Source organism: Podarcis muralis, chromosome 1 (genome assembly GCF_964188315.1).
Source record: "Podarcis muralis chromosome 1, rPodMur119.hap1.1, whole genome shotgun sequence".
NCBI classification, from domain to species: domain Eukaryota; kingdom Metazoa; phylum Chordata; class Lepidosauria; order Squamata; family Lacertidae; genus Podarcis; species Podarcis muralis.
The window spans coordinates 104,858,751-104,871,481 of record NC_135655.1 but is presented as its reverse complement, the minus strand read 5'-3'; the positions used below and the strand labels follow the sequence as shown (position 1 = coordinate 104,871,481).

Below are 12,731 nucleotides of genomic sequence, written 5' to 3'. Positions count from 1 at the left end.
AGATGTCCAGGAAATAAACAACTATTTCACTTTCAGAAGACACCTGAAGGCAGCCCTATATAGGGAAGTTTTTAATGTTTGATTCTGTTCTTAATATTTTGTTGGGAGCCACCCAGAGTGGCTGGGGCAACCCACTCTGATGATAATAACAATAACAATAATATTTATCGCCTACAGAATGCAGCTCTTGGCTCCCCAGCACAGGCTTAACTCTAAGATAAAAGAGTATTAAATGTAGTGCCTCAATCAGGTGTCGAAAATCCTGTCCTCATGACCAAGTGACTATCACATACCTGCACCCCATAAAAAAATATATGTAGGATTTCCAGCAAAATCCTATATACCATATTTTTCGCACGATTGGACGCACCGGACCATAGGACGCACCTAGTTTTTTTGGGGGGAAATAAAGGGAAAAACCATTCCCTTTATTTCCCCCCCAAAAGCAGGTCTGGGAAACCGAACCAGGTCGAGGAACAGCGGGATAGTGGCGCTGCGCCTCCCTGCTGTCCCCCGAGCTTGTGGGGCTGGCTGATGTCTGCCTGGCACGCGGGGTGCTCTGCTTCAGGGCGCCCCTCGCGCCGGGCAGCAGGCTGCTATCCGCAGCTTGGGGAGCCCTGTGGGGAACTCCAGCAGGGCTCCGCACGCTGCGGATGTATGCCTGGCGCGAGGGGCGCCCTGAAGCAGAGCGCCGCTCGCGCCGGGCAGCAGGCTGCTGTCTGTAGTGTGGGGAGCCCTGCGGGGAACTCCTGCAAGGGTCCCCACGCTGCGAATGTATGCCTGGCGCGAGGGGCGCTCTGCTTCAGGGCGCCCCACCCGCCGGGCGGCAGGCTGCTATCTGCAGTGTGGGGAGCCCTGTGGAGAACTCCTGCAAGGGTCCACACGCTATGGATGTGTTCCCGAAGCGCCGGGCGCTCTGCTTTCAGGGCGCCCGAAGCTCCGGGAAGCAGGCTGCTATCCGCAGCCTACACACGGCTAGCGGAGCGCTAATCCCGAAGCTTGGGGCGTGCGGAGCTCAGCGCGCCCCAAGCCGGCACCCAGAAGCTTGGGGCGCGCTGAGCTCCGCACGCCCCAAGCTTCGGGATTAATGCAGCGCTCCGCTAGCCGTGGGAGAGCTGGGTCTCCCACGGCTAGCGGATAGCTTCCTGAAGCCTGGAGAGCGAGAGGGGTCGGTGCGCGCCGACCCCTCTCACTCTCCAGGCTTCAGCGAAAGCCTGCATTCGCTCCATAGGACGCACACACATTTCCCCTTGCTTTTTAGGAGGGAAAAAGTGCGTCCTATGGTGCAAAAAATACGGTACGTCTACTAAGAAGTTACGTAATTGCACTAAGCACACAGGGGCTTACTGCTCAAAAGAATTTCAGTCTTTCGTCAAAAGCATGGCTTGCAGACAGACCTTGAGCCTTGGTGATGATCTAAAAAAAAGTTAACTACTGACAGTAAACTTGAGGAATTATATCAACACATGCACAGCAGAAAAGAGTACATCAGAGCATATTTCTGGTGATAAATCAGTAGCGATTGTGGATATGCTCCCTATAGAACTTGCCACCCCAATGGTATAACCCCAATTAAAGTGTATTTGCATGAGCAGAAGTTCTTTTGCAAGCCCCCTCCCCAAATTTCCATTGATTTTCCCCTTTCCTGCTTGCAGCCCTCTTTGCCCTGCCATGGTTTTCCTATAGGGTCTCCCAGCTCCTCAGAAGCACTTTTTCAGGGGTGCAGGGACCTGTGGGTGGGGGCAGGCAGCACAGTCTTGTTGCGTGAGCAGAAAGGTTCCAAGTTCAAATACAATAACGTGTGTGTTTTTATATATATATATATATATATATATATATATATATATGCTTTCGTAGATTTTCACGGGTACAGGAATGCAGGTTTTGGTGTCCTCGGGTGTCTTCCCGTGTAAAAGTTGGGGTGTCTAGGCGACGTTTCGACGAGGTCTCACTCGTCATCTTCAGGCTGGTGCTTTCGGCTTCTTGTTACTGGAACAGAGCAGGATCTCAGTGTTTGAGTTCCTATAAATACTGTTGAGGGGGTGTGGTGTATAGCCTCCAATGTTCTGGGCAGAGAGGAAGTTCCCAGGCTAGTGTGCCTTTTCTTCTTTTGTTCCTTAATTACTTGAGGGATATCTTGAGTGATTTCTTGAGTGATATCCTGAGTACCACTTAGGTGGGTCATTAGGTGTGGATTAGTTGCTAAAGCCTTTGTGTCTTGACCTCTTGAACTTTGTGAAGAGTTTTTCTGAGAAGATGGCTGTATTGCACTTAGTTGTGCTCTGGCTTGGCTTCGTGTATAGGGGCGAGCTGTGGTTTTGTGGCCTGTGCCAGCCAGATCTGTGTAGGGATTGCAGGGGGGTGCAGCATCCGGAGGTGCCACCATGGTTTGGCTACTGGATGGTGTCTGTAATTTATCTGTGGAGAGGGTCTGGGTTTGGGTCTGGTGTGGTTGATTGGTGATGGCGTTCTGTGTGCCTCTGGATCTGGTGTCAGTTTTTGTGGGGAGGGCTAATTTCCAGATGTCTGGCAAGCGGGATGTGTCGTCACGCTTGTTCATGTTGTGAGGGTGTTTCTCTATCTCGATGGCTTCCATGATTATTCTCTTGTGGTGATGTTCCATGTTAAAGAGCAATTTGGAATCTGCAAAATTAATTTCGTGTCCTGTTTCTTTCATGTGTTGGAAAAGAGAGGAAGTTTTTTCTTCTTTTTTGACGGCATTCTTGTGTTCTGCAATACGTGCATTTATTCGTCTGTTTGTTTGTCCAATGTACGTGGCTGGGCAGACTTTGCAGGGTATTTCATAGACCCCTTGGTTTTCCAACTGGATTTTATCCTTGGGGTTTCTGAGGATATTGGCTATTTTTTGGTTGGTGCAAAAGGCTGTTTTGATATTGTGTTTATGGAGGATTTTGCTAATTTTATCTGTAGTGCCCTTGATATAAGGAAGGAGGGCCATGCCATTGTTTTCTTCTGTGTCTTGGTTTTTGGGGGGTGTTTCTTTTTGGATTAGCTTCGTAACCCTGTTTTGCTGGTATCCATTGGCAATTAACACATTTGAGAGATTCTGTAACTCAGTTGTCAAGTGGTCTTTGTCAGCCAGGCGTTTGGTTCTGGAGATGAGAGTCTTGGCTACGGAGTTTATTTGTGCAGGGTGGTGGTGTGATTGTGCATGTAAGTAGCGGTTGGTGTGTGTTTTTTTCCGGTAGATAGTGTGTCCTAGGGAGCCATCAGGTTTTTTGTAGATTAGGACGTCAAGGAAGGGAAGTTGGTTGTTGGCTTCTATTTCCATAGTGAATTGTATTTTGGGGTGTAGGCTGTTGAGATGTGTGAGGAAGCTATCCAGTTTTTCCTTCCCGTGTGGCCAAATTACAAAGGTGTCGTCAACATATCTGAGCCAAAGTTTGGGTTTGTGTTCTGACTTGTCTAAAGCATTGGTTTCAAAGTGTTCCATGTACAGGTTTGCGATGACCGGTGAGAGGGGTGATCCCATAGGTGCTCCTTCTATCTGTTTGTATCTTTGTCCATTGTGGATGAAGTACGTGTTGGTTAGGCAGTGGTTGGTCAGGTCCAAGATGTATTCGGGGGGATTGTATTTGTTTTGAATGGCTGTCAAGGCTTCATTAATGGGCACTTGTGTGAAGAGAGATACAACATCGAAGCTCACAAGTAGGTCATTGGGATGTAGGTTTTGCTTCTTTATTGTTTCTATGAACTGGAAGGAGTTTGGAACGTGTGAAGAGATGGATTCTGCATAGGGCTGAAGTTGCTTGGCGAGAAATTTAGCGAGATTTTGTAGAGGTGAGCCTATGGAGCTGACTATTGGTCTGAGTGGTGTTCCTTCTTTGTGTATCTTGGGGAGGCCGTAGAGTTTGGGGCATCTGGATGATTTTTCTCTGGGGATGATTCTTAGCTGGATTTCTTCACTGATAGGAGAGGCCATTAATGAAGCCTTGACAGCCATTCAAAACAAATACAATCCCCCCGAATACATCTTGGACCTGACCAACCACTGCCTAACCAACACGTACTTCATCCACAATGGACAAAGATACAAACAGATAGAAGGAGCACCTATGGGATCACCCCTCTCACCGGTCATCGCAAACCTGTACATGGAACACTTTGAAACCAATGCTTTAGACAAGTCAGAACACAAACCCAAACTTTGGCTCAGATATGTTGACGACACCTTTGTAATTTGGCCACACGGGAAGGAAAAACTGGATAGCTTCCTCACACATCTCAACAGCCTACACCCCAAAATACAATTCACTATGGAAATAGAAGCCAACAACCAACTTCCCTTCCTTGACGTCCTAATCTACAAAAAACCTGATGGCTCCCTAGGACACACTATCTACCGGAAAAAAACACACACCAACCGCTACTTACATGCACAATCACACCACCACCCTGCACAAATAAACTCCGTAGCCAAGACTCTCATCTCCAGAACCAAACGCCTGGCTGACAAAGACCACTTGACAACTGAGTTACAGAATCTCTCAAATGTGTTAATTGCCAATGGATACCAGCAAAACAGGGTTACGAAGCTAATCCAAAAAGAAACACCCCCCAAAAACCAAGACACAGAAGAAAACAATGGCATGGCCCTCCTTCCTTATATCAAGGGCACTACAGATAAAATTAGCAAAATCCTCCATAAACACAATATCAAAACAGCCTTTTGCACCAACCAAAAAATAGCCAATATCCTCAGAAACCCCAAGGATAAAATCCAGTTGGAAAACCAAGGGGTCTATGAAATACCCTGCAAAGTCTGCCCAGCCACGTACATTGGACAAACAAACAGACGAATAAATGCACGTATTGCAGAACACAAGAATGCCGTCAAAAAAGAAGAAAAAACTTCCTCTCTTTTCCAACACATGAAAGAAACAGGACACGAAATTAATTTTGCAGATTCCAAATTGCTCTTTAACATGGAACATCACCACAAGAGAATAATCATGGAAGCCATCGAGATAGAGAAACACCCTCACAACATGAACAAGCGTGACGACACATCCCGCTTGCCAGACATCTGGAAATTAGCCCTCCCCACAAAAACTGACACCAGATCCAGAGGCACACAGAACGCCATCACCAATCAACCACACCAGACCCAAACCCAGACCCTCTCCACAGATAAATTACAGACACCATCCAGTAGCCAAACCATGGTGGCACCTCCGGATGCTGCACCCCCCTGCAATCCCTACACAGATCTGGCTGGCACAGGCCACAAAACCACAGCTCGCCCCTATACACGAAGCCAAGCCAGAGCACAACTAAGTGCAATACAGCCATCTTCTCAGAAAAACTCTTCACAAAGTTCAAGAGGTCAAGACACAAAGGCTTTAGCAACTAATCCACACCTAATGACCCACCTAAGTGGTACTCAGGATATCACTCAAGAAATCACTCAAGATATCCCTCAAGTAATTAAGGAACAAAAGAAGAAAAGGCACACTAGCCTGGGAACTTCCTCTCTGCCCAGAACATTGGAGGCTATACACCACACCCCCTCAACAGTATTTATAGGAACTCAAACACTGAGATCCTGCTCTGTTCCAGTAACAAGAAGCCGAAAGCACCAGCCTGAAGATGACGAGTGAGACCTCGTCGAAACGTCGCCTAGACACCCCAACTTTTACACGGGAAGACACCCGAGGACACCAAAACCTGCATATATATATATATATATATACACACACACACACACACACACACACACACACACACACACATATATATATGCGTCTTACTCTGCTTTTGCTCTTTTCTCAAGGCACTCAGAGTAATGGGCCGGATCATGCGTGAGTGCTGGTACGCCAATGGGGCAGCTCGACTGACAGCGCTTCGCATTAAGAAGACCATTTCTCAGCTCTACGTACAAGAAGATTCCAAAGCTTAGATTTGCACACCCCCACAGAAGAGGAAAGGGGAGGAAATTCTGTTGGTTTGTTTGTTTTGCATTTGTTTTGATTTTTTCTTTCTTTCTCTCTCTACCTCACATGATGCGGAGCACAGTATTTAAGAGCCCAAAGTAGAGTACTGGAAATTAACTTCATTGGTATGTTCAAAGGTTAATTTCCAGCTGGTTCATGATGTCCACAGACTGCCTTGCCTGGTTAATGAAAAGTTACCCTCCTCCCTCTCTTTTCTGGAAAATGGGATCTGGTCAATGTTCCACTGTGTGACGTCACTCTCCCTGCACCTGCCATGCAAGCCCTTATGCATCTAAGACACAACTGAGAGAACATGGAGAAGGTCAGGATGCAACCACACCTAGGACTTTTGTAGTCTGTGCAGATGGTATGCAAAGTAACTGAAGAAACTAGAGCATTTAAGGTTTGCATTCTAAGCGAATCCTGAATGTAATATTCTGCGTATTTATTCTGTGCTAAGATATATTGTCTGCTCAAGCCACACTTTCCCCCCTCCCTTCAGTAAATCTCACAAGATGAATAGCTTTCCAGGTCATCTAAAGAACTGTGACTTAAGCCACAAGACCTCACATGACATAGACCTAGAGCTTTCTTCCTCATGGGATTTCAAGTGTGACTACAGGCCAGAGTGGCATGTCTTTGAAAATCTCCATGGGATCTGGAGCATTAATGCCCACTTGCAGGGATACCGAGCTTCTCATGTTCCTCCTGGCTTGCTGCAGGTTCCTTGAGCAGCAATGAGCCCCCTCTCCATCCAGGGCATGACAAATGCCTCTCCAGTGGATTGCTACTATGTTGGGTAGGGATTCCTGAAAACCGAAATGTGCTAAGTATATCTGTTCTAAGCTAAGGTACATTATGAGCATTGTGTGACTGTAGAAAATGTTTGCGAAGGGAAGCATATTTCTCTGCCATCTCCAGCTACAGCCAAGCACCTTGTGAAATAACAAACCCCTCCCTAACAGCCACACTACCTGTTGTGTTGGCTATGTGGCTATGTAGCTGTGCATTTAAGTGGTGGTGGTGTTACAGAAATTAGTAGAGCAGAGAGAGAAGGGGAAGGGAATTTAAACCCTTTACTCCTTGCTGTGGTACCAATTTGGATTGCTTCCACCCATTCCTGCAGTTTTGGTTGGTGGGGAATAACTCGTTTTCTTCAATAAGAATTTTCCCCCTATTGCAAATTGCAGCAGCAGGGGACCCAATCTAGATTGGAACCACAGGAAGGATGTTAGCGCTCCCATGCAGATCTCTGCCCCCTCCATTTCACACTGGAATTTTGCTTTGTGGACCAATGATCCAACCTGATACAAGGCCACCTTCTATGTTCTAAACCGTGTGCTGTTACCCTTCAAACAAGAGAGAATCTTGGACCAAGTTCATTGAAGCATTTCCCACAGAATTTTGTAAACTAGCTGGTGCAATGTGTATAGAATTTGTTTCTTGTTTGGTCTTTTATTAACCAAATAAGAGAGGCGTTCAATCGAACATATATACTGTGAAACTTAAAGCTCTCATTATATGTTGCCTTAAAAGTGGCCATTTATTTAATGCTTCAAATGCAAATTTATAGTTAAATGTTAGAAATGGCATTTTGTTACATGCGTCCAGTTTCATATTCCAGAATCTTAGCCAAGGACCACTGCTGTTGGGATAAGCTTGGATTGTGTACTTTTTGGTGCCAAAAATTAGAATGAGGCTGTAGAATATGTCTGTGATTCTTAATGGAAGGGAGGATGTCAGAAAACAATGGGTATTAGTTAATGAAAATTTGGGTATATATTTTCAAAGTTAATTTTCCATGAAATTTTGAATCTGGGAGGGTGATGAGACTATTAAATACATATATTTAAAGAAGAGCTATGTCTTTAGATGTCTGTTGTTCAGGCTGGACACTGAGGTCCAGCTCTGAGGGCCTTCTGGCGGTTCCCTCACTGCAAGAAGTGAAGTTATAGGGAACCAGGCAGAGGGCCTTCTCAGCAGTGGCACCCACCTGTGGAATGCCCTGTGGAATCAGATGTGAAGGAGAGAAGTAACTATACAACCATTAGAAGACAACTGAAGGCAGCTCTGTATGTTTTATTATGGTTTTGTATATGTTGGAAGCCATGCAGGGTGGCTTAAGTCATCGCTTTGATGTTGTAGTCAACCAATGATAAAATACTGCATGTGTGAACTGGTTCTTAATTCATGTATTTGGCACTGTGAGTCACAGAGCCTATCCTTAAAATTCATTTTATGGATCAACCTGTCGCCCTCTTATTTGCTGTCCTGCCATTTGCTTAACTTTGTAAAATTAGCAGCAACCCTTCTGTTGCTGCAAGTCGAGTGAGAGATGCCTATATGTATGTGAGGAATGTTCCTTCTTAACCCCCCCCCCCCTTCTTTAAGGAATCACTGGTATAGTTTGAAATCATCTTATATTGAAGCCTGTACTGTGCAATTCTAATGTGAAAAATAAATGGCCTTGCAGGGAAAAAATATATTTAACTGGATGCTGCCACAAGCTTCATATTTGTGTTTTGAAATACTTTATGTATAAGTCTGTGCTGTGTGATCTTCTTTTGTATGAACCTTTCTGAAAGGAACACACATATTCTGTGCTAGCAGGTGCCACAAATTTATGGCTCTGCCAGTAAAGGAGTATTATTATTTTTTGTTGATGGAATGTGACAGAAGTGCAATAAATTGAATTTGAAGGATCCTGAATGTATTGGGTAAGATGCCTATATCAGAAGAAAGCACAACTCTTAGAGTTCAGAGATGCTTAATGGTTGGGCATAGCGCCATTCCAGAGTGGGGAATATGTAGCGTTTCAAACCTGCAAGTTTCCATAAAAGCTGTGCTTTTTTAAATAGAAATAGGAATGTTTTTATGTTCATTAAGAGACTAGCTTCAAACATAGTTATGGAACTGAGTGGTGATGTCAGTCTTCAAACTTGTACCTGGTCTAACCTTAGTGTATACTGTAACAAGTAAAATATTTATTTTTTTTATTGCTCAATACTGCTGCTGCCTCTGGTTGTAAATAATGAGTTTTGAATGTTGTATTTTTGAATACCTACATTTTTCTGAAAGTGTATTTTTGTAAAGTGGCAATTTTACTATATTAATCCTTCTTCGCCATTGTTTCTGTGAAGCATAATCTCTTTTAAAGAATAAAAACACGATGCCTACGAAATATACTCTGTTCTGCTGCTATGTCTTCCTAAAGTCATATATATATCTCACTTGACCTTGGGGTATTTTTTTATTTTTTGAGTAAAAACAAAACACTGACACCTCCCCCCACCCCAAGTCCAAATCTTAGGTGCTTTTTAAAGCCTAATCTCTGCATATTGTTTGAAGAATAGGAGAAGTAAAATTTCTTACCTTATTTTGCACTGGTCATGCTGCATCTGTAGTACAGTGTCTATTTGGGCACCAAATTTTAAGAGGGATGCTGGCTGGAGCATGATCAAGGGATGGTGAGCCGTCTAGAAACCAGATCCTAAAAAAGATTAAAAAGATGTGGATTACATGGAGTAGTACATGGGTAGGCAAACTAAGGCCCGGGGGCCGGATCCGGCCCAATTGCCTTCTCAATCCGGCCCATGGATGGTCCGAGAATCAGCGTGTTTTTACATGAGTAGAATGTATCCTTTTATTTAAAATGCATCTCTGGGTTATTTGTGGCGCATAGGAATTTGTTCATTTTTATTTATTTTTTCAAAATATAGTCCGGCCCCCCACAAGGCCTTAGGGACAGTGAACCGGCCCCCTGCTGAAAAAGTTTGCTGACCCCTGGAGTAGTAGAAAAGCAAAGGAACCAGGAAAAGGGTGGAAGGGAAGTCATATGGTATATGTATACATGCTGTATTTGGTACGAAGTTCTAAGTGGGACAGAGGGATGGGGAGCTTAACTATGCTTTGTGTTCCTGTTTTGGAAAATACAAAAGAAGAAAAGAAGGAAGGAAGGAAGGAAGGAAGGAAGGAAGGAAGGAAGGAAGGAAGGAAGGAACCAAATCCTCAGAGGAAAAGTTGAAAGAGCTAAATATATTTAGGCTAGGGTGGAGAAGACAAGATTAAGGAGGATACAACTATCTGAAGAACTGTCAGCGGAGGCTGGTCCATTAGGACAACTGGGACACTGCTCTACAACCAAGGTCTGCCTTCATTGGCTCTGCCTCTGCCTACTGTTGGTCTACTAGCTTTCTGCCCCACTAGTCACCAGCCACCCCCAAGAGCTGTCAACACAGAAGAATGGAGTGGACTTCCTCTCTGTCGGTCCAGGGGGACGGTGTTAGAATCAATGGGTGGAGATTTCAATGAATGCCTAAACATTTAGGAGAAATGTCTTGATGGTGATGTGTTAGTGCCTAGGCACTCTGCAGTGTGTTATCTGCCTGTCATGCAGGTGAGGATAGAAACCTTTGCTGTGGCTGAGATGCAGGTGGACGCTTCTTTATTTTAACTACTGCCTCCCCCTTCTATCACCCATTAATTAGGGGGAGTGGGGTAAGAAACGAACGAGTCTCTCCCTCTCCTTTCCATGTGTTCTGGCCCAATATGCTCCATCTTCTTCACACAGCTTCCTTCTCCCAAGATAGCCAGAACCAAGGTCACATCCACACCATAAATATTAAAGCACATTTGCACCCCTTCAACAGCAGCCTTTACAAATTGCATTAGAGACACATGATTACAAAGTGAAATTTACCATCAGGTCACATAACTACAGTATAGGCTCAAACAGACAATTTATCACCTGTAAGGTCAACTAGAACTTGCAGCTGTGTAAAACGTTTCGTACATCTGCCAGTTTATATTCATACTGCTTTCCTAAGCAGAGTAAACTATTTATTTTGAAGAGAATAAATAAAGCTGAGAGTCCCAGGATAAGCCTCATAGCATCAGAGCTCTACTTTGTGCGCACTCTTTCTCTCTCTCTGTCTCTCTGAAATCCAATAATAAATTGGAGAGCAAACAGCAGCTTTTCTTCTGGTGAGAGCAGTGCGCCACCTGCTGGATCTTGAAGGGTTTTTTATGAGTGTGTGTACTCTGAATACTGGGTTACAGTGGTACCTCAGGTTACATATGCTTCAGGTTACATTCGCTTCAGGTAACCCAGAAATAGTGCTTCAGGTTAATAACTTTGCTTCAGGATGAGAACAGAAATTGTGCTCCGGCGGCGCAGCAACAGCAGGAGGCCCCATTAGCTAAAGTGGTCCTTTAGGTTAAGAACAGTTTCAGGTTAAATACGGGCCTCCAGAACAAATTAAGTGCTTAACCTGAGGTACCACTGTAATTCTGAATGAAACATTCTATGCTTTAGATTTATTTATTTTTTAAAAAAAACGATGCATAGTTGCTTTCATTGTTCAATGATTTCAGGGGGTGATTTTATTTAGCTAGCTAGTTTACCACCATGTATCAAATAATGACAACGTGAAAAGCAAATACGAGAATCTTAAGGAGAGCAAAGGTGCAAAGGAACTTTCAAAATAATCAGCCCTGGTTCTAGGCAGGGGACGGAGGAGAAATTCTCTAGCAGTTCCTTAGCAGCAGTGTTGCCAGGTCAGGAGCACACCACACCCTAAGATTTCAGGGTCCAAACCGGAGACCTACACAGAGCCCACTGCCCAGTGATGTCAAAGTGGGAAGGCCTCTTCCCCCCTCAGCCCCCGCCATGCCCTTTTCTGACCTCACAGGTGGTGTGGAGCCACGGTCGACAGTTGGGGAAGGATCAGCACAGCCACCTAAGGCTGGACAATTATGGTGCAACTCAGAACTGATTTATTGATTGTTTATTTCTCACCCATCCCACCCTTCATGTGAATGGGGGCGGGGAGCACACAACATAAAGCTCAGGTATTTACTCTTACAATATCTATCTTTGAAGAAAATGGACATGGTAACTAGATATTTAGAAACAAATATCTTGATGGCATCACCTCCAGACTAGAGGGCAGGGGATAGACACCTTTCTGCTCTAGTTATCTCCCACTTGGACTACAGCAGTGCGACCTACAGCAAATGATTGTTTAATTGGTTGAAGAAGAGGAGGAGTTTGGATTTGATATCCCGCTTTATCACTACCCGAAGGAGTCTCAAAGCAGCTAACATTCTCCTTTCCCTTCCTCCCCCACAACAAACACTCTGTGAGGTGAGTGGGGTTGAGAGACTTCAAAGAAGTGTGATTAGCCCAAGGTCACCCAGCAGCTGCATGTGGAGGAGCGGAGACGCGAACCCAGTTCACCAGATTATGAGTCCACCGCTCTTAACCACTACACCACACTGGCTCTCAAGCCTATGGCACCCGGTATTCCCAGGCGGTTTCCCATCCAAGTACTAACCAGGCCTGACCCTGCTTAGCTTCAGAGATCAGATGAGATCAGTATGGCCGTAGCCCAGGGTAGCAACTAACAAAACAATAGAAACAATAGAAACCTCTTTAAAACATTTAGTTTAATTAGTTGAATGGAAGGTCTACTGTGAGGAGGGTTTGACTAACAGTTTGGGAGAGTCTGGCTTTTAATCTTTATTAAAGAAAGTGCCATATTCATGCACAGATGGATATTCCCAGATGAGTTTAGTGGCGACATCATCATTAACGTTTGTTTTCCAGCTTTCCGCCAAGGAGTTCAAGGTGCTATACATGGTTTACCCCTCTCAATTTTATCTTTACTACACCTAGTGAGGGGGAGTAACCTAAAATCACCCATCAAGCTTTATGGCTGAGTAGGGCCTGTACACACTATACTTTTAAAGCACATTCGAAGCACACTCTTTCCTCTC

General features: G+C 44.7%; 1 protein-coding gene across 1 annotated transcript in view; it reads left to right on the top strand.

Moving 5' to 3' along the window:
• The window catches only part of ACVR1C (activin A receptor type 1C), a 48,977-nt gene extending 39,838 nt beyond the window's left edge, over window positions 1-9,139 (top strand). Inside the window, exon 9 of the mRNA XM_028746245.2 lies at window positions 5,795-9,139. Within this exon, the coding sequence (XP_028602078.1) occupies window positions 5,795-5,920 (126 nt within the window). The 3' untranslated portion in view covers window positions 5,921-9,139. The remainder of the gene's footprint in view (window positions 1-5,794) is intronic.
• The last annotated feature ends 3,592 nt before the right edge of the window (window positions 9,140-12,731 follow it).